The 22,748-nt window shown below is 39.5% G+C and overlaps 2 protein-coding genes across 3 annotated transcripts in view; both read right to left on the bottom strand.

The window, feature by feature from the left end:
- The window catches only part of LOC311303507 (nuclear factor 7, brain-like), a 33,836-nt gene extending 14,482 nt beyond the window's left edge, over window positions 1-19,354 (bottom strand). The window contains exons 1-6 of one of the 2 annotated variants that reach the window (XM_084430029.1): window positions 18,090-19,354; window positions 10,767-10,862; window positions 10,334-10,564; window positions 10,182-10,204; window positions 9,982-10,100; window positions 9,366-9,598 (exon numbers count right to left, since the gene is read on the bottom strand). In XM_084430029.1, the coding sequence (XP_084286155.1) occupies window positions 9,366-9,598; window positions 9,982-10,100; window positions 10,182-10,204; window positions 10,334-10,564; window positions 10,767-10,862; window positions 18,090-18,485 (1,098 nt within the window). In that variant the 5' untranslated portion in view covers window positions 18,486-19,354. Of the gene's footprint in view, window positions 1-8,453; window positions 9,599-9,981; window positions 10,101-10,181; window positions 10,205-10,333; window positions 10,565-10,766; window positions 10,863-18,089 lie in introns of those variants that run through there. The other variant, XM_084430028.1, reaches the window with a different exon arrangement.
- On the bottom strand, window positions 9-3,910 carry LOC311303501 (uncharacterized protein; the record flags this gene model as incomplete). Its single annotated transcript, XM_084430021.1, has 7 exons — window positions 3,550-3,910; window positions 2,424-3,088; window positions 2,242-2,287; window positions 1,786-1,877; window positions 1,320-1,430; window positions 314-590; window positions 9-227 (listed from the first exon to the last, which is right to left on the bottom strand). The coding sequence occupies exons 1-7, from the start codon at window positions 3,559-3,561 to the stop codon at window positions 9-11; spliced, it is 1,422 nt and encodes a 473-aa protein (XP_084286147.1). The 5' UTR covers window positions 3,562-3,910.
- Window positions 19,355-22,748: the final 3,394 nt, after the last annotated feature.

The following is a 22,748-nucleotide window of genomic DNA, read 5'->3' on the forward strand; positions in this document are numbered from 1 at the left end:
TAAAGAGGTTAACTGTGTGTCCGCAGCCGTTTTATGTGTTGATAGCAGAGAATGTATAGCTCTTCATCAGTAATGTTTGGATCAGCTGGATCAACCAAAGATTGGAGTTCCATCATCTCCTCTTCAGTCAGAGGGCACTCATATTCAGGCACTATAACACCAGTTTCTGAGTCAGGGCCATCAAAGTCAATAGCGGTGTCCCAGTCAATGTCTGGCTCTTGAAGGTCCTATGAATGCATCAAGGCAAGCTGTTAGTAAATCTGGTCCCAAGTCGTATAAATTTTCTTCTTCAAAAAAAAAAAAAAAAACTTACTGCAAAGTTCTCTGAATGTACATTGGTGTTAAGCATCCGAGCAATTTCCCAAATCTGTGTCGGACTCCGGTTTCCCTCAGTACGTAGTGGATGGTGGTTCCAGCCTTCAGTGAATATCTCCAAGTCTCTTTTGAGTCTTGGAAGAATTGCATAATGCACACAGAATATGTCATCTGTACATGAAATGTCCAAGAGGTCATCTTCTTCAAGGGAGTGCAGAAGATTGTAGTACTTCGATGATACTGAGATCCACACATCTCGCCATAAGCGTTCTATCCTACGAAGGTTTAAAACAAAATTATCTTGAGTACACTGTAAGAAAACAACATTGTGCCAAAGTCAAGCAGGCAATACATTTCTAATTGGAAAACTATGTTGGTGCATCACATACTTCACTACTAATACAAGATTGCAGTAAACAAATCTGTTGTATTAACACTTACTTTATGGAGAACAAGACAGATGAAGACGCATTACTTGAAGGGATAGTTCACCCCAAAATTGTATTCTGTCATTTACTCACCCTCAAGTTGTTTCAAACCTGTATGAATTTATTCATTCTGCTGTACAAAGCAAGCAAAAAAAAAAAAAAACTATGCAAGTCAATGAGGTACATCAACCGTTTGGGTTGCCCACATTCTTCAAAAAATCTTCTTTTGTGTTCAGCAGAAGAAAGAAATTCATACAGGTTTTAAACAACTTGAGGGTGAGTAAATGATGACAGAATTTTCATTTTAAAGTGAAGTATCCCTTTAAGGGAAGCAGTACTTAAAGTCAAGCCAAGTCACCTTTATTTGTATAGTGCTTTTTACAGATTGTTTCAAAACAGCTTTACAGTGATAACAGGAAATGAATGCAACAAAGACTGAAGTCTTTCAATTCTTTTTTTGTTTGTCATTTGTATAAGATGCCTCACAAACCTGACCATACAGGTACACTGTAATAAAATATGAGGACGAGTATGATTATCAGGAAAAAACTATGCAAGGTAAGAAATGAATTGTACCTTTGGTTGTGCACACTTTTTCCCGAGATGAAGCTTCCCCGATCAGTGCCACGGACAGTGAACATAAACCGGGCAATGTCCACGTTCTCCACTCCCTGGTCAGCTCTTACCCTGAAATCGCAGTAATTATGGTACCAATTAGGCCTAACTGAACTACTTATTTATATTTTTGATGATGGTTCTGTCATTTCTTATATTAATAAACACATCCCTCAAGAAGTAGTCAATAGTGATAAATGTCATCCAATATAAACCCACAACCAAGGATGATGAGTGTGTACAATGGGATGAGTGTGTAAACAGAATAATTATTTTGTAATGCCATGTTGCTTTTAGGAAAGTGTTGATTAATCTAAATTTTTCCATGTAAGATGAAGCTCATATTAAACAATTGTAATTTTCCCAGCCTATTTACCTACAGTACATAGATAACACTGTAGCTTTTTAACTTTCTAAAATACACTACCTTGAAGGTAAACCATGCAGGTGAGTTGCCTCAAGGAAGAAGTGAAATGCCGTTGATGCACAGTTATTTGTGGCTGCATTCAAGTACATTATCTACAAAAAAAAACATTTTGAACAATTAAAAGGCATCAAAGTTAAAACTGATAGGGTTCCTTCTCATGAAGCATGAGTATGCTCAGCAAGCAAAGCACACTGACCAAGTTATATTATGAAAATTAAAGTTTGAGTGCCAATGCATCTTGCGGGAAGATGATTGTAGCCAGAGCTACTTCTCTCTGTTTATGTCTAGACTTTAAATTAATTTAAGGTCTGAGCATTACAAGTGTTTTATTTAAAAAGTTATGTAAAAATCTTTATTCTTAAGAATGTCTACCAAATGCACAAGGTCTATGCTGGTATAGCCCGTGTTCAACATTTGCTGTTACTAAAATGTTAAAAACCAGCAGCAACCAGTTACCTTCCTGGAGAAACCATCCACTCCTCCAAATATCACAATGTTGTATCTAGAACGCAATTGGGCATAAAATATCAAATTAAAACAATTTCAATGTGTATTATGCAAATTACCCAATCCAAAATGAAGTAGCTATCCAGTACTTTAAATTATTAACTTCAAATAAACTTGACTTTAATACAAACCTGATTAACTTGTGGTTTGTGTCCACGTGTACCAGAGACAAGGGTCCTGGTACAGAGTAAACTCTGCGTACAACACAGCCAAGACTTGACAGCCTTGAAATGATGCCCACAGAATCAACCCTATGCATGGAGGCTGCAATTCTTCTCCACTGAACCCTATGGCCTATTGACTCCAGTCTCCCTCTGACCATCCTGTAGCCAGCGTTTGGTAAAGGATTCTTGATTGAAGCAACCAAACCGTCAAGTTCATCATCACTGATGGAACTATACATGTTCCTGACAGAGAGCTCGTACTCTTCCATTCGTCTGAAGACTGTGCTTCTTGAAACACCCATCAGTCTCGCTATGCACGACACAGGAAGTTGAGTATGGAGCATTTCTTTCAGACGCTGTTCTCCAATCAAAATTTTGGGTCGCCCTGTGGTACCAGCAGCAACTTCCACCGTGATACATGGGTCTGGACGTTCCAGTTGTGCCTTCACAAGGTCAAAGAGATCTTGCAAAGCCTGGGTGATAGCAGGATGTACTTCAACATGATTGGATAGGGCATGTAGAAGATACAGCTCCTGACGACAAATAAATTCGAAGTAATCCAAATTCAATGGTGTTGTGTTGAATCCCTGTTCTATTTTATGTAAAAGCCTTTGATAGATGTGATTTCTTAGCTGTTGCAAGACAGAACAAAGTATAGTTAATAATGTCTCATGGTCTCACACACACAAATCACCGTTTAAAACTTGTCGAAAAAAATTTTAATCACGAAAATAATGTATGTATTTTTCCAAATTAGCATTCGCAGGTTTGTACTCTAATAATTTTACCAATTAACAAATGACTGCATTCTAAAGCTAGCTACCCTTTAGGTTAAACCGCTAAATGTAAATAACTGGAAGAAAATGCAGAAATTGGTTAATCTTCCAGTTATTTAAACATAACAGTTTTAGCTAAAGCCTAAGGGTAGCTAGCTTTAGCAAATTTCTGGAGGGCGGAAAACTTCTGCTATTAGTTTTACTAACGACAAAAATGTAGCTAACTTGCACAATTACAGCGCATACAGGAAACGAAAATCAATATCATCAAATAATATTACAATAGATCTCTGAAAGATGTTAAATTTGTGACTTACTTGTTCCGACATGTTTTTTTCTCTCCACCTCTCATCGTCTCTTGACTGCACCTGATCGGTGTTGAAAGTGACCAATCAAATGAGCGGAGAGCAGAGACATCAGCCACTGTTCCCGCCTTCAAAGGAGCACGTAGAGATGGTCGAGCGAGAGTGCGTCAGCCCCATGCCCGCGCGCAGTTGCTTTCTGAGCGCTCGCGGTGCAGACATGCGCCCGCGCGCGGTTGCTCTCTGAGCGCTCGCGGTGCAGATATGCGCCCGCGCGAGGGCTCAGAAACGCGCGCGGTTGCTTTCTGAGCGCTCGCGGTGCAGACACGCGCCCGCGCGAGGATGGCATGTTGCGCGCGGATGCTGTTCTTTGCCCTCGTATCCTGTGCACGCGCCTAGATTTTATGTGCGCGAGTTTTGAGACTAAATAAACGCCATAAGGAACGCTGTCGACGGGAGGCGCGAGATCCCCTGCATCGTCATAAGGAACGAAGAGACAGAGACGGCGGCGATTTCCTTGTACTGTGATTTTGAACTGTGGACTGGCCGTGAGTGGTTGCTGGGCTGTTAATTTATGTCTTGTATAGAAACGGGGGGTTTTATTAAGCAGACAATGGTTAGGCTATAAGGTCTGGCTGCTCGCTATAACTTTCCTGAATAGTGAATGTGGTGAAAGGGTATTTCTCGTGTAAGCAGCGTTTTTAACGTGGTAGCAGTTTGCTGTGTGATCCTGTGTATCTTTTGTCACATGCGTTTATGGTTATTTAACCCTTGTTTTCATGAAAGTGCGATTGTGTGTGTGTGTGATGTGATTTGTACAGTGTAGAATTATTAGTGGTGCATCTACCAGCGTTGAGATAACTGTGACCTTGGGACTTTACTTCCCTCTAGAGGGCGCCATATTTTTATCACTGGTTTTTATAGCAGTAGTGCTACTTGCTTAATATGCTTATGTGTACTTAATCATCTGTGATCTTTAGCGTGATCATGGACCGCGTATATAGATGTTAATAACCTCTTTTCCTAGTTGTGTATACATCTATATATAGTGTGTGTTTTATGTATTGAAAGATTGTTAATAAAACTGAGTTTATACACCTTTTGTCTATTGTTGTTGTACCTCAAGGGTCAGTATTAAAATTCCTGTTCCCGTTACACTTGCCTCGGGAGTTTCCCCAAATATTCGTTACAGTTGTGTATATCCATCCAAGAGCAAATGCGGATAAAGCCTCGGAGTCAATATTGCAAGTAACACAAAAATTTCAAGAAATATCGCCCGAAGCACCTGTTTTCGTCTGTTGTATAATATCAAGAAAATGCAATTACCTGCCTCCTTGTGTATTATAGATGCCTTTTTGTTACACATATTTATCCAATGTATTGGATATAATGCATTGCATTCAATGTTGTTATTTATTTTGTTTGTAAAAGATGGCTTATATTGTTTTGGCATAGATGTACAGTAATTGGTTATGTATGTATATGTGACTGTTCCAACCCATGTTGAGAGGAGTAGAAAAGTGTATGTGTGTGCGCTAGAGGACTGACTCCTAGAACTTTAAATGAACTCAGCCATCTTAGTTGAGTTTACTGGAGTTCAAGGACATGAAGAGGTGGACCGCTTGCACCTGCCTGGAGAAGGATCTGGGAAAATTTGGAGGAGTGTCAACCTAACGTCTGTTGAAAACAACAGGAGTATAAAAGACTGAATGAACTGACTGCCTCTTGGGATACTGATACGCCAGAGCCCCCGACGCCTAGAAGCCCAGAGCTGAGGACAAGAAACCCCAAGCAGAAGATAAGAAGCCCAGAGCTTACGACACCTTTGATTCAAAACGCGATTATTGTATTTTATACTTAAACGATGAAGTTTTATTTGCCTTTATATTTTTGTTTATTATAAAAAGAAAAGTAACCAATTAAAATAAATTTAATTGATTACAAAATCTGCCTACCGAGACTTAGATGTATGATGCTGGAAGACTTATAATGAGAACATACCACAGGGGAGTCTTCTGACCAAATTGTAAGTACCTTTTGAATGCTTACGGTTTAGGTCAGATTAGACTTTCTTTACCTTACCTGAGAATAATAAATAAACAGGTAAAAGGTGTTAAGAGTAAAGTACACACCGTAAAACACGTCCTCTGTGATTTTAACCATTGTTCGCTGAAGAAGTGTCTGAGAGACTTTTATCAATATGTAACGTGCCCGACCAGACAAAACAAGTCACTGGACCTGTGTTACGGTTCTATAAAAGGCGCATACAAAGCTCTTCCTCTTCCCCCGCTGGGCGGGGCTGACCACAACTGTGTCCAGCTCATCCCGTCGTACCGCATGGCCTTAAGGAGTGGTAAAACTCTCACTAAACGTGTTAAGAACTGGACTCAGGATGCCATCCTGTGCCTACAGGGCTGTTTCGATTGCACCGACTGGGGCATGTTTAAGGAGTCCTGTACCAACATAAATGATCTTACAGATGTTGTCAGTTGCTATGCTTCCTACTGTGTTGATAATGTAATTCCTGATAAAATTGTACAGGTATATCCAAATAATAAGCCATGGGTAAGAAAAATCACTTAAGCTGCTATTAAACAGAAAGAGGCAGGCATTTAGGGAAGGCAACTTTTTAGAATTGAACAAGTTGAAAAAGGAAATAAGAAGTGAAATAAGGAGAGCAAAGCTGGGTTACAAAGAAAAAATAGAGAAAGACTTTGGTGGAAGAAGTCTACGTTCAGCCTGGGATGGTATGAAAACTGTTATCGGCACCAGGAGAGAAAAGAATGTTAAGGTTGTGTTGGAAGGCTTCATTAGTGACAATCTACATGCAACAGAACTAAACAAGTTTTATTTGAGGTTTGATACCTCAAATTCTAGGAATGTCATTCTAGAACAGAAATCCCATCTATAATGGTTTTGTCCCCTTCTTTGATGAAAAAGCGGTGGTCAATATGTTTAAACACTCCAGAACGGGAAAAAGCCCTGGGCCTGACAACATTGGCAGTCGCCTGCTCATCTCTTGTGCAGAGCAATTAGGCCCAATTTTTCATTATATTTTCCAGTTGTCTCTAGAGCAACAGAGAGTGCCGAATATCTGGAAACAGTCTACGGTCATTCCAGTGGCCAAACATAATCATCCAAAGGTATTAAATTACTTTAGGCCGGTTGCTCTGACCTCCTTAGTTATGAAGTGTTTCGAAAAATTGGTTAAAAAAGTCGTTCTCACAAAAACTGAGAATCTCCTTGATCCACTACAGTTTGCTTATAGGGCTAAGCGCTAATATGATGCTACTACTACTCTGTTAAATTTGTTATTTAAACACCTCGAAGGTAGTAAACTCAAGCAAGGATTTTATTTGTTGATTTTTCATCTGCTTTTAATACAATCCAACCACATATTTTAGTTGACAGGCTCTTAAAGAACTTTGACCTGGATTTTAACATTGTGGGCTGGATTCTTGACTTTTTAACTGATAGAACTCAGAGAATAAGGGTGAATGGTTGCTTGTCGGAGGAGATGTCATCATCCACGGGGTCTCCTCAGGGGTGTGTCCTCTCACCACTCCTTTATATTCTTTATACTGATGATTGCCACAGCCAGTATGAAAATAGACACATTTTAAAATTTGCAGACGATTCTGCTATTGTCAGTCTCCTCTCCTCTGAGGAAAGTGATCATGGTCCTGTTGTTGAAGATTTTGTGCTCTGGTGTGATAGGGCATTCCTTAAATTAAATGTAGATAAGACAAAGGATATGCTGATTGATTTTAGGCGTAAGTCATCAACTCCACAGAACACTACCATCAATGGGCAGATGGTGGGATTCGTAGAAACGTACATGTACCTCGGCAGTTTGATCGACAATAAGTTAAATTTTAATTCCAACACTGAGATGCTCTGCAAAAAAAAGGCCAACAAAGACTGTCAAAGTTTCGTGTCGATAAGACCCTCATGACCCTTTTTTATAAATCATACATTGAGTCTGTATTAACATTCTCAGTAATTTGCTGGTATGGTAATCTCACTGTCAAGGCCAAAACTGCTCTTTCCAATATAGTGAAGGTCAGCAGTAAAATTCTAGTTGTCCAGCAGTGTAGCCTCACTGACCTGTATAACAGACAGGTAATTAGGAAGGCCAAATCAGTTATTTCTGATAGTTCCCACCCCCTTCATTTAGAGTTTCAGATCTTACCTTCTGGGTCTCGGTTTAGATTACCTCCAGTAAAGAACAATAGATACAGGCACTCATTTGTTTTCCGACTGCCATCTCTTTTCTAAACTCAACCCGGAGGAGTAGATAAACTTAACAATTAAATAGTGATGGGGTTGTATAATATGTATAGTATTGATTGATGTTGTTGATGGAATTGGTGATTGTTATGGAAATGTTTCCCTGTGTTTGCTATATTATTTTTATGATGAACATTGTCAGATGTTTCTTTTTAACATATGGCTGTCGAATTGGAGGCCTATTTATCTATTTATTTATTTATTTATTTTAGAAATGGAGCACTTTATTCTGTAGCACTTAGGCCTATTTATTTATTTATCTTCTCAATTCTTCTGTTGTACAACCAGAGCCTGTAACATTAAGTATTTTATGTATTTCGGTCTTGTATTTGTGCATTTGTGTCTGTCCTGTGTCTATGTCTTGCTGCAGAACTAATTGCCTTACGGAAAAAAAAAAAAAAAAAAAGTTTTAAGTTTATATATATATATATATATATATATATATATATATATATATTAAGTATAAAAAAATTACAATTTTCAAACATTTTAAAATGTTAAAATGATGGATGAATATATAAACAGCTGCTACCTCAGTGCATTCATACGTTTCAGAGCTCGAGTTATAGGATAATATACATATGAACATATGAGGATTTCACTGGCAAGAAGATTACTAAAATGTGTCAATACTTTATCATGTCTTACATATTGCAAACATAAATTTAAACATACTTTCATTATTGTATGACTTGTTTAATGTTTACTTAAGTATTGAATTTATAACAATAAAAAATTGATTTGGGATTTACAGTACAATCATTTTACTTTATCAACTATTTCATGCACAAATACAAATTTTAGTACATATACACAAACCTCACAGCAACACAAACACAATTATTACACAATAATTTATCCAGTTGATCCAAAACAGGAAAAAAGCGCTGGGAAAAAAAGAAATTGGGAGATTCAATGGGTTTCAATGGGGACATTTTTGTCCTTGAGGTCCTGAGTGTAAATATTTTGTGTACAATGTGGAAAGGAAATAAGAAAAATCTAATAAAAATACACACTTGTGCCAAAATTGATGCAGTTTGCATTAACACAGGGATAAAAAAAAAAAAAAAAAAACTGAAGGAGACAAACATGTCCTTAAGGAAACACAAGGGTTAATTTGGTTCTAAACTTTACATTGAAGTGTGATTGATCAATGAAACCCTTTGATTACAGTGTTATTATTGAAGCATAATTTGCCAAACTGTATTAATCTAGAAGCAGAATCAGATTTAACTGTGATTTTCTGCTGTAATAAACAGTTTAACTGGTAAGATCCTCAGAGGAGAAGTTGTGCAGACATTACATAAGAATGGAAAGACCGTCTCTGTGAAGGATGTCCTGAATGTGCACAGACAGACTTTAGTTACAGGATCAGAGAATGACACTGTTCCTCTGTCATAGTCCAGCTGAACTCTCACACGCTGAAGCTTCTGTTTAACAGTAAAGACAGTGCCACGTTGCTCTGGGGATTGTGAGATGTATTCGCTGTTCATGTACCGCACATACCAGACATTAGAGTTAGAGAAACCCTTTCCCTTCCTTTGGTTTGATGCTGTTGTTATTCCAAGACTCCAGTTTGTATTGTCTCCAACCTCCACATCCCAGCAGTGTGTTCCTGAGTTAAAGCCCTCAGATCCCAGGACACATGCATAACTGTCAAACCTCTCTGGATTATCAGGAAGTGTTTTATCTCCATCACTGACCGACACATTGGTCAGATCAGCAGAGAGTGTGAGACGAGGATGTGCTGTGTTTGGATCCAGAGTCAACGGAGCTGCAAAGAGAATAACATCAGATTACAGGATGAGATATGATGTATTAGAAATGTAAATGTAAAACATTTTTCTTTTGTTGAAAGAGATTATAAATCATGCTATCATAACAATGGTCTCTCAGTTACTGTCAGAACGGATTGAGGCTTCAGGTTTAATATCAGTATTCAATAAACACTATTGTATCCTAATACATAAACATAAACCATGAGGAATAGACTTTTCATTATGAGTTCGCTGTATGATCTGATGATTTTCTGAAATACAGTTTAGATTCACTTAGTAATTCAAGTGATTATTAAATATATGTCTATCAAATGTTGATGTTGTGTGTGTTTATATGTGAACTATCTTCTGCACTGGTGTCAAATCTGCTGAGACTCACTGTGTTGGACAGTTTCCAGCATCTTCTTCCAGACTCTGAACGGCAGGTTACCCAGATAACGCGACACATGAATCAAAGCTCCAGAACTCATCCGTGGATCCGGCTGTGAGATCTGGACTCTGAGGAACATTCAGGAGTCAGAACTGCAGTGAATTTGAGTTCAGATCCACTGAGAGAAGAGATACGAGCAGCTCACTTACCTTTCCATTGAGGCCTTAAAGTTCTGGAAAATATAGAGTTTGAAAACATTTAATATCTTATCAAACACTCTCATTGTCAATGATACATACAAGTTGTTTTCTCTATACAAGTTGTTTTCTGCACAAAGAATGAAGCCAGATTGATTTGTCACCTTTAGAAACGAGACGTCATTGTCTTTCATCATCTCCTCCATGTCTCTGATTGTGTGTGAAAGAGCTGAGATGTGTGTGTTCATCTCCTCCAGCTTCTCCTTCATCCTCTGCTTCTTCTGCTCCTCTTCCTCTCTCAGTGCAGTGATTGTAGCTTCTTCTTCGTCTCTGAGAAACTGATGAAGCTTCTCAAACTCTTCTTTAATCTGACGCTCTGTGTGCTCAGCTTGAGACTGAAATCAAATCACATTCACTTCAATCATCTCAATCAACACAAATCTCGGATACCCGACATATAACGGATCCAGAAGCAGAAGCCGCTCGTCATTTACAGAAATAATCAACTGGATCCATTATATTAAATATATCAATTTATAACGGTATAAAGTGATCCTCCAGCTGTAATGAAAATGACTCTTGATTCTGTTTCCTCACATTGATGTGTTGAGCTGTTTCCTCAAACTCTCCTTTCTTCTTTTCATTGTGTTGAAGTTTCTGTTGTAAGGACTTCAGTGCTGTATTGAGCTCCTCCTAGAATTGAACAAAAATACATTAAACACCAGATTACAGTGAAGAGAAGAAAATACAGTGATATGATCATACAATTCTGTGCAAAAGTATTCACCCCCACCCTGATTTCTTCTGTTTTTGTGTAAATCTCATACTAAATTGATTCATAAATTAAAACTTACCATAAAACAAAGGCAACCTGAGTGAACACAAAGTACAGTTTGTAAATGACAATGTTATTTACTGAAGCAAAAAAGTTATCCAACACTAACTTGACTTGCGTGATAATGTATTTATAATGTTGTTCATCTGGACTAAACACAACCAGTCCTGATCACTGCAGCCCTGTTCAATCAAATAAACACTTAAATAGGACTTTCAAAAATTGAAATACATTTGGTGATTGAAAAACATCCGTCTGTGATGGATTACAAAGCTATTTCAAAGGCTCTTGGACTCAAAGAACCACAGCGAGAGCCATTATATCCAAACGGAAAAAACTCGGCACGGTAGCAAACCTTCCCAGAAGTGGCTCAAAGTCACCAAAGGGCCAAGAACAACATCGTAAGAACTGAATTTTCTTATTTTCTATCAGAAAATGCTGAAGGACAATATCCCATCTTTAGTCTGCAAACTGAAGATCAAGCAACAAGACAATGATTTAGGGCTGCAACAAACGATTATTTTGATAAACGATTAATCTATTAGTAGATTATTTCGCCGACTAATCAGTACGTTTGGAACGATTATTCAGCTTTTTCAATTAGTTAAAACACTGAGTTATACATATTCTAACTATAATAATAAAAAAAAGAAAATCACTTCAGCTTTTGAAATGGTTGTTTTAATTAATGAACTTTGAGCCAACTAAACAGATCATTCTCTTTAAAGGTACAATATGCAAGATGTTCTGCCGCTAGAGGGCGCTACATTCCAAACAACAACAACGGCGTAGCTTGATGACGATGTGAAGGAGCGTGGAATGATGGGAACCAGGGATGGAAATTAACTTTTTTGTCCACAGGCCACTGTGGCTGGTGGATTTCAAAATCTACCAGCCACTCAATGTTTTTACCAGCCACTTTCTTGTTTTTAACATACAATGTGTAACTGTGAAAATTAATACTACAAGATCTACAGCAGTTTATTTAATCTCAAGTCTCAATGAAATACTGGCATTTTCTCTTTCTTTCTTATACACACACCAGGCACGGCGTTTTGGGTGCGTTAGTAGGCCCACCCACTTTTCAACAGGCCCACCCAAAACTTTTCTTAAAAAAAAAAAAAAAAAGTTTCAAATATTCTAATTTTGTCAAGAACTATAAAAAATCGTCAATAAGCTCATAAAGTTTTAAATTGTTTAAAAAGCTGGTTATGTCTATTTTGATTCAGCAGAATTCGCAAATTCAGCAGACGGGTTTATTCCAATCAGAGCCTGTGAGTGGAGAGTGCATTTCTGAATATTCAGCTCCGCTCGCTCATTCCGCAGGGTCGCTCGCTCAACCCAGAATGGCCTGAGCCTGGTTCGAAAATATGTGGAATAGGGCTGCCTCCAACTTAAAAAATTTTTTTCTAGTCGACTAGTAGTTGTTCATTTAAGCCATTCGTGGACAAATTGCCCCTGTATATTATTTGAATTATGCTACTTAAATAGGCTATATAGCCTACACAGGTTAACGTAGGCTAATATAGCCGCACTCAAGCGCACAACCGCACGCATAAAGCTTGCCACAAATAACCGGTAAAAGTAATGATTATGAATGTGTCTAAAATAGCAAGGAGACATTTAATTATTTATTAATAATTATTTATTAATAAACTGGTGTTTTCTTTGTCGCTGCAAAGATGAAGTTGACGATGCGGATTCGCCATGAACGCCAGAGACAAATGCACATTTCATATGGATTTCACAATCAGAGAGTAGCCTATTTCTTTTGGTTTTGAATATTTTCGTTTAAAAGTAGACATTTCAAGCTTTCTATAATAGATAGCCTATATTTCTAAAATCTGTGAGGCACAAGCTGAGTTTCGGCGCCCTCCAGTTCACGTGCAATGCAAGTGATTGGGCCGGCGCCTTATTACATTGTCTGCTATATATTTTCTTATTATTTATTAAATACAGGCAATTGGTTGATAAAACATTGATCAAAATTAAGATACAATTTATACAAAACGAAAATCTTTTAAAAAGAGTCTTTCTACAAAACAAAACTCAATGAAGTGGTCAAAATCATGTCTTACATGTCATGTCTCCAGACATATTTGTGCATCTCATGATGTATCACATCTTTCTCGGCGACCAGCGCCGTTGCTAGGAGGGCGCCAGCGCCTCTGCCTCGCGAGTGGATGATAGCCCTGAAGACGCCTAGCAATGGTATACCTTTAGTGGTAGTATACTTTTAGTTAAGTTATACCTCAAGAGTTTTCGGAGCGCACTAAGAGACAACGCCAGGTATGATGCGTAATGGAGATTACAAAGCGCTCTTCTTTGGTCAGAACCATGGAGAGGGTGTGCCTCCTCTAAAAGTGTCCGCCGTCCGTGTGAAACAGTATGCTATTTTTATTTACCCGCCACGGTGGCCGGTAGGTGAAGCGAGTTTACCCGCCACAACACAAAATCACCCGCATTTGGCTGGTGGCGGGTGCTAATTTCCATCCCTGATGGGAACTGTCGTTTTCAACTCCACCGTGGATGTAAATCAGTCAGACGGGAATCGAAAAATCATGTTCATGGATGAGGTAAAGTTCTATTTTTATAAATGTTGCGTTTAATGACATGCTTTTACTTCATTAAAATTAATTAATCGCAAGAAAAGTAAGGTTTAATACTAAATTGGTTATCATAGATGTTACTGTATGTCGAATTCATTGTTGTGATAACGCGGCGCAGTTTTACGTGTTCTAAACAATTGTTGAAAAAGTACATTCGAACATACCCACATCATTTGCCAAAATACTGATTAATCTTTATGTATAACACATGCTATACAGTATGTAACGAAGTTCAGATGTTATGGGAAGGAGGAGGCGGGAACCGGCGAACATTCATGACACATTTTAATGATAAAAATAAAACAAATACAAAACAAAAGTAAAAGACAGCAGCCCCTCACGGACGACTGCTGTCACAATAAAACACAACACAACACAAGTTCAGGCCTGTCCTCTCTCGCTCTTCACTGTCGTCGCTCCCCCTTTATGCTTCCGCTCCTCCGTGAAAGATACGAGACTGGTGTGTCAGCAGGTGTCGCTCATCAGTAATCACGCCACTCGTCCTGCTCGCCACACTATATTTATTTACATGGCCATAAACACCAGACATGATAAACAATGTCAATAAACTAAACACAAACCTAAAGCAATAATACCCGTACGTTGACGTTTACGTTTATGGGACTTGTCTTTGTCGACAGAACCAGCTGCAATCGGTAAAGAATAATTGTGTTCCATGACGACTGCACGAAACAAGCTAACGTTTGTTGCTTGATAGACGCTACAACTACAACTTCCGCATTTGTCCAGGACTCCACGCAGTACGAGCGGAAACCGAGGGTAATGTGGATATGACGCAATTGACTGGCGACTCCCAGCTCCCCCCTGCTCTAACGCGGCCGTTTCCTTGGTTTTTCTCACGATTTAAAAATAGTTGGAAACATTTGGGATATTGTAAGTAATCAACTTAACAAAATATATAACACAGGCCTTGTGATTTTGGGATATTTTAATTCAAAAATATTACATATTGTACCGTACCTTTAAATGTTCTGATTTCTGTCCAACTCAAATCACACACAAATGCTCTCTAAGCATTGTTTAAATATTCTGTTCTCTTTCAATAGAAAAAAATAAACAAAATTAATCAGCTGAATTACAGACAAACTTAATCTGCAAACAATTATTATAAGTATAAAATAAAATAAAAAATTGACATGACAATTGAGCTGACAGAGACATTCTCATTCACCTTTTAATTTACAGTATGAAAAAGTAACTGGCATGATATTCTGCATAACATCTCCTTTTGTAAGTTTTCATGAATATGGAACAAAATACAGGCAAGTGATAAGACTGTAATACCTTATAGTGTTACAATAATAAAAACAGCCCTGACACCTAAGCTCAATCAAGCTTTATTCTATGCAAAAATAAATCACATTGCTGTAATTATATTATCATTGTTAATATTATTACTATTATTAGTAGTATTGCATTCACTAATAAAGAGATTTACTGTTAGTTATTTAGTAGCTCCAGCTGGAGAACATTCACCTCTCACCGGCTCCTCTTATGCCGGGGTGTTTCCTCTTTAAGTGCTTTAACATGCATGTTGTGCTCCCGTGAAAAGCAAGTTCTGCCTTGCATGTATTGCACACGACAGCATTCTTGGTTTGAAGTTTTGTGAAACTTTCACACACCTTGCTAGTTTGGATTCGTTTGCACTCCGTCATAATTTGCGCTGTGTTTTCTTCTACCGCAATAGCATTTGTAACGGCTGCATTACACTCTAGCGCTACAGCGCCGTAGTGGTCAAATCGCAGGCCCTTGCATTAGGTCACGTGAGATCAAACTACTACTCGACAACAAAGATATTTTGTCGACAATTTTTTATTAGTCGACATTAACCAGGTTTCCATCCAAGTGTTTTTTTGAGAAAAAAGGTTTAGCGCATCAAAATGTTTACCGATATAGCTGATGGAAATGGCAATTATCGATATTTTTTTGCAAATGTCGACACAATCCTTTTCCGTTTAACTTTAGCGCATACATTCTATGTCGATACTTTAAATGACGCGAAAAACTAGTTTGGAAACACTTTTTGTCGAAAAAAAGGGCTTTAACGCAAATAAATGTGGTGTCACATGATTTTCATCACGTGCGCACTAGTGGCGCCAGGATTTTGATTGTAGGTGAATCAAAGAAAACTGGATGGGCCAGTTAAAATAAGCCAAAAAAAACGGGTTCCCCTTCATCTCCGTTTCAGCGCTTTTCTGCGGCACTGAGGACAGCGACTCAGTAGCCTACCTGAATTTAATGCGTAATTAGCATAGGTTTAAAAAAAATTAAACAACTTTTTTAATACAATTACAATTTCATTTAATTTATTGTTTAATAAAATTATAGGCCTATTATTTTTAGTTTATTAACAGCAACAACAGCTGTAAAGATGAAGTTGACGATCGCCATCTCCGTAGTACGCGCCTATAGAGAGAAATGCACATCATGAATTACATAACCAGAGAGTAGCCTATTTCTTTTCGTTTTAAATTGTTAAAAAGACATTTCAAGCTTTCTTAAGATAGGCTATATTTTATGTCTGTGAGGCATATGCTGAGTTTCGTTAAGTTAGGATGAGATGCGCTCCTGTTCACGAGCAATGCAAGTGACCGCGCGGGCGCCTCTATGATTGTTGTCTGTTATATTTAAATATTTGTATTTATTAAATGCAGGCAATTGGTTGATACATTTTTTTTTTTTAATTAAGATACAATTTATACAAAACGAAATTCACTTTAAAAAAAGTCTTTCAGCAAAACTTAACTTAATTAAGTGGTCAAAATCATGTCTGACCCGCTCCATGTCTCTCGATATTGCTCATCCTATCTTACTCGTGCGGTTCACTTTTCATAATCAACATAGATGAAAAAATAACATTATAATATTTTAACAAATATGAAACTAAATGCGCTTATTTAATGGCAACAACACAGTAGGCCTACAGACTCTCTATTTGTACAACTTGCTGCACATTCATTTTATTCTGAATTCTGCACACATAAGTTGAAAGGCATTTGTTTGTGCATGCATGTAAAACATATCTGCAACATTCATCAAGTTCACTGATAATTATGCGTGCATTTATTAATTATTATCAGAGAGAGAGAGAGTGTGTGTGTGTGTGTGTGTGTGTGTGTGTGTGTGTGTGTGTGTGTGTGTGTGTGTGTGTGAAACGGCACAGGTTTTGTGATTTTGGCTAAAAACGGCATAATCATCATTTAAAGACCACTGAGAATGTTTAAAAATAGCTCAAAATATGATCAGAGTGGGACTTTAATGAATAATGTAACAAGGAGCATGTAAACTGCGTTGTTTGTTTATGGAATGGATCGCAAATAGATCTGAATGATGAAACGTACCATAGTAGAAAATGTACCAGGCCCACCCGGGCCCAATGGTATCAGGACCAATGACGCATCTCAAACGTCGGCCGTGTCATTCTAAAATGTTGCACCCAGAGACTTTCTGTAAAGTGTCTCTCCACAACTTCCTCCCAGAACGCCGTATTGCATGGTCTCTCCCAGACCCTTGGACTTCTTCGCGTAACGGTATAGTTAATTTGAGCCCTATCAGATGAGCAACTGTTTAATTCTGCCGTCGTCTTCTGATATTTCGGACACTTGCAATTATTTGTGAAATTGAAATGACAACCTGGCAAATTTCAATTAACTGCCTGAATACTCTCTCCATTATTATTATTAATTTTTTTTTTTTTTTTATTTGTTTGTTTGGTGTTGGGGGGTGTGCTGACTGGAACCCCAAAAGGTAGAATTTGCGATAAAAAATAAAATAAAATAAAAGATGTATGGAAACGGCTCAAGGGCACTTTTTTTTTGCGATACACCAAAACATATGCGACAAATCGCTTTCGTCATTCGTGACGTCATCACGCACACAATATTATCGGTAAAAGGCCAATTGAATGGAAACAGTCTGGAGACGGCAAAGTTCGTAATGTTTTTTTATCGCATATTCACTTTGTCGATAACATAACAGCGCAAAAAGTGGATGGAAACTAGGCTAATGTCGACTAATCGTTTCAGCCCTACAATGATTCAAAGAATAGTAAGTAAATCCACCTCTGAACGGCTCAAAAAAGCACAATTACAGTTTTGGAGTGGCCTTGTCAAAGGCCTGACTTGAAATCAATTGAGATGATGTGGCAGGACCTTAAACAGGGAGTTCATGCTTGAAAAACCCTCCAATGAGGCTGAACTAAAGTTATTCCGCTCAATTGTGCTCTTTTTTTTTTTTTTTTTTTTTTTGCAAAATAATGATATCTATGAAAAAGGCCCCACTATTTAGTATGAGACACAAAAACATAAGACATTTTTACTGTGCTTTTACAGCACAGTAAATGTCATATAAAGTTGAGTAAAATGACATTGAAATAGTAATGCATGAATGTGATGATATCTATGTTCATGACTAATTATTGTTCTTTACATGTGAAACAAGAAACATTTGTCTTACCTTGTAAGATGAAAGCACTTCACTGATGGGTCTGAATGTGTGATTGGTGTGTTTCTCTGAGTCTCTGCACACTATACACACAGGCTGTTTGTCCTCCAGACAGAAGAGTTTGAGTTTCTCACTGTGTAAACTGCAGATCTCCTCAGATCCTGATGAACGTTTCTCATTTCTCTCCTTCAGGAACGACTCACACAAGTTTTTTAACGCCAGATTGAATGGAGGATCATCTCTTGAGGATCTTCTCCTGCAGAGAGGACACTCCTGAGTTTTCTTAGTTTTCCAGAACTGTTGTAGACACTCTTTACATAAACTGTGACTACAGGACAGAAGAACAGGAACCTTGAAGATTTCACAGCAAACAGGACAAATATAATCATCTTCAGCTGCTGAAGCCATTTTCACTGTTTGAGTCTCGCAAACTAAACTCTACTTTCACTTTCTGAATTACGGTTTTCAAAAATGAATCACAATGAGAATCAAAGATCTGCTGTCGGTTCAGAAATGAACATCACAAAAGTCCTTCTGTAAAGTTTTTCTCTTTGTTCTCCATTGATTGCTTATTCTTTATTGCTTTTGTTGAGACAAAGTCGGTGTGACAGAAAGGAGAAATAACAAGTCAGTCTCTTCCTGGTTAGTGTTGTAAGAGGGAGGAGTTTATGATCACTGCAAAAAATGCTTTTCTTACTTTGGTATTTTTGTCTGGTTTCCAGTCCAAATATCTAAGATATTACGTCTTGTTTTCTGGGGAAATAAATCAAAATTAAGTGAGTTTTAGCTTAAAACAAGCAAAATTATCTGTCCATGGGGTAAGAAAAATAATCTTGTTTCTGTTTGAATTAAGATTATTTTTCTTACCCCATGGACAGATTATTTTGCTTATTTTAAGTTAAAATAAATGATCTGTCCACTATAACAACTGAGTTGTTGAACTCAGTAGTTGGCCATTGTGCTGTACAACCGAATAAATAAAAAAAAAAAAAAAAAAAAAAGAGCGCAATGGGAGTTTACATCAAAAACACCAATCATAAAATTCAACATTAATTTTGTCATGCTCAAATCTTTGTCAGTGTAATTGTCACAGTGTCTGGTTTGTGTTTCCCCGGGTGTCCACTAGAGGTCTCTTCCCCATACTGTCACCATTACTTCTGGAACTGCATTTCCCACAATCCCTGTCTGGACTTATCACTGTTCATTGCACTCAGCTGTTCCCTATCACATTGTTAGTTTCTGTGTATAAACTGTATACCCTGTCTGGTTAGTGTTTGTCACGGAGTCATTGTTATTCGTCACACCACTTCTGAGGTCTGTTTCCTAGCCTGTTCTTGTTTTGTTTCTTTTGTTTGGATTGATTATATGGATTTTGATCCCTCCCTGGATGATTACGATTTTGGATTACCCTGAATAATAAATTACTGCTTATGGATCTACCTGTTTTCCCTTGTGCTCCCGTGACAGAACGACTCCGTCAAAATGTATAGATCCAGCGGTATGGATTTTCGTGGTTCTTCCCCAACCACGAAGACAGAGAGGAGGCAGCAGAGGGGGAATTCGAAAGTTGAAGAGGTTCCCTCTTGTATGAACATTTTTCAGTGCCTGGCGTTATGGGCCCGCCAGACTGAGGAGGCCATGGCGGTCAATTCCCCTGAGCACCCTTCCACCAGTGACAGTGAATCTTTTAGGGGAACCCGTCTGGCCAGGTTTTTGGGAACTCGTGGAGGCCGCAGGGGAGGAGGTGCTAGAGGTGAGCCCCGGCAACACTCTCCACTTCGGTCGTTCTTTGACCATGGGCCGGTGATGCTCAGCCCAGAGCTCCCTTCGCCGCTGGTCCTGTCCAGCCCGGAGCCTGCACCGGAGGAGGAAGACTTCCTGCCTCCCCAGTGAACCAGAGGCCATCCCGGTGGCCGTCCCCGTGCAGCCCGCTGTCGTCCCGGAGGTCGTCCCCGTGTAGCCCGCTGTCATCCCGGAGGTCATCCCGTGCAGCCCACTGTCATCCCGTAGGTCGTCCCCATGCAGCCCGCTGTCATCCCTGAGATCGTCTCGGAGCTGCCCACCATCAGTCCTGCCACGGCCAAGAGGGCTGTCTTCCTCTTTTATGCAGTGGCTGTACTGCATGCGTGGAGGAGGCACAGGACGTCTGCCGATCCAGAGACTGTTCAGGTCACGTCTGCCGATCCAGAGACTGTTCAGGTCATGTCTGCTGAGCCAGCGTCTCCGGACAAGATGGCCGCCGCTGAGCCGGTGTCTCCAGACAAGATGGCCGCCGCCGAGCCTGTGTCTCCAGACAAGATGGCAGCCGCAGAGCCGTGTCTGTTCCTGTGCCTGAGCCGGTGTCTATTCCTGTGGCTGAGCCGATGTCTGTTCCTGTTCCTGAGCCGGTGTCTGTGTCTGTTCCTGAGTCGGTGTCTGTTCCTGTTCCTGAGCCGGTGTCTGTGTCTGTTCCTGAGCCGGTGCCTGTTCCTGAGCGGGTGCCTATTCCTGTTCCGTGGCCGCTCGAGGGGTCGTCTCCACCATGGCCACCCGAGGGGTCATCTACGCCATGGCCGCCCGAGGGGTCGTCTTCTCCATGGCCGCCCGATGGACTGTCTGCTCCGCCCTGGCCGCCTGAAGGGTCATCTCCGCCCTGGCCGCCCGATGGACTTTCTGCTCCGCCCTGGCCGCCGGAAGGGTCTTCTCCGACCTGGCCGCCAGATGGACTGTCTGCTCCGCCCTGGCCGCCTGAGGGAAAGTCTCCGCCCTGACCGCCCAATGGATCGTCTGCTTCACCCTGGCCGCCGGCTAAGCCATCACCCCCTGTTTCTGTTCCCCTCCATGCACCTGGCCCCCCATCCCTCCCCCTAATCCTCCACCGTTCCACCTCCCTCCTGGACTCTTGTTTTGTTTGTTTTTTGTGGGACTTGGAGTGTCTGGTAGCCGTTCCGTAGAGGGGGGGTTATGTCACAGTGTCTGGTTTGTGTTTCCCCGGGTGTCCACTAGAGGTCTCTTCCCCATACTGTCACCATTACTTCTGGAACTGCATTTCCCACAATCCCTGTCTGGACTCATCACTGTTCATTGCACTCAGCTGTTCCCTATCACATTGTTAGTTTCTGTGTATATATACCCTGTCTGGTTAGTGTTTGTCACAGAGTGTTGTAGTCGAGTCACCAACTGTCGAGTCCGAGTCGAGTCTCGAGTCCCCAGTGTTCGAGTCCAAGTCCAAGTCACAAAAGAAGAGTCAGAGTCGAGTCCGAGTCGAGTCCCCAGTGTTCGAGTCCGAGTCGAGTCATCAAGGTTGAGTCTGTGTTATATTTCAAGACTGCCTACATTTCTCCACTCTGGCACCTTTAAAGATCTGATATAATTGTAAAAGAGGGTCTACATTAAACAAAAATGACACCACTGTGTTAACAAATAAAACTTTTGATTTCAATAATGTAGGCTATTAGTAGCCTAAATGTTGAAATAAACTTTAACAGTGCTGTAGAAGTGCAGTTTATTAATAGTAAATGTTAACTAATGTAGTTAAAGGAGAACTCCGGTCAATGTAGATGTGAAAGATATGAATAAAAGTGATGTTAATTCAGCCAGCGCACATACCTGTATTTACTTCCTGTTTTCGGTTGAAGTCCACAGTAGTCGATTGTCGAGTTCACGCGAGTTGCTTAGTTACCTATGATCACGCGCGTGAACTCGACAATCGACTACTGTGGACTTAGACCGAAAACAGTATCTTTCACATCTACTGCAGTCAGATTCACCGTGTTCACTCTGAAGGAATCATTCACATGGCTGTGCACTTGTAATGACACATCAAGGATGCTAAGAGGCTAAAAGCAGGTTTAAAACTTGCCCCATTTAAGTCAACAGGGTGCAAATTTTAAAAAGAGGATAACACGGTGTAGGCAACACAGATTTTTGTCGTTGTTCTCTGTACTGACAGCACTCCAAATTTACAAAAAAGTAAAAGTAAAAAAGTTTAATAAATTAAACATTATTGTAAAGTGTTACAGATTTGTTGTATATATATATTATACACCGATTCAGACGTCTCGTGAATTCATTGTTGGACAGATGGACAGTTGTTTTAACCATTCCATTAAAATGAGTCGGTTCAAACGGTCCATTAATGGACATGTAGCCTACGGCACGCGTTGTGTGATTATCTCGGCAGTTTAGGACATCGCACAAGATTTGTGTCAACATAGAAAACATTTCATCACTGGATAGATTTTTTCGTTTATTGAAATTGTTGTTTATGTCAGCTGAATGTGTGGAACACTTTTCAGAGAAGATACGGCAAACGTTTTTTTTTTTGGAACAATTCACAATTTAATTGAGTTTTTTTAGAGTAATTCAGGAGAAAAAACGTTTTTTAGAGTAATTCAGGAGAAAAAAATCTCAGAATGCTCCACGTGAAATTTCATTCTTTCGACCTTTTACTATCGTGTCAATTGATTTTGATTAATATGCACAAGGGAGAGGGAGCAAGACAGCGCCCGTGTTGTTTGAAGATGGTGAGTGCGCGCGCGGCCGGGGCTTTCTCTCTGCTCGTTCTTATATGCGGGAAAAAAGAGATCCCGGCCAGTCTTGGAGCCCGAAACAGGAAAAGTGTAACATCTTAAATCAAAATTTTATAACCTATTTGGTCAGAAACTTCATCCAACGTCATTCATTTGATGA

The sequence above is a fragment of the Rutilus rutilus genome (genome assembly GCF_951802725.1).
Source record: "Rutilus rutilus genome assembly, chromosome: 14".
NCBI lineage: Eukaryota > Metazoa > Chordata > Actinopteri > Cypriniformes > Leuciscidae > Rutilus > Rutilus rutilus.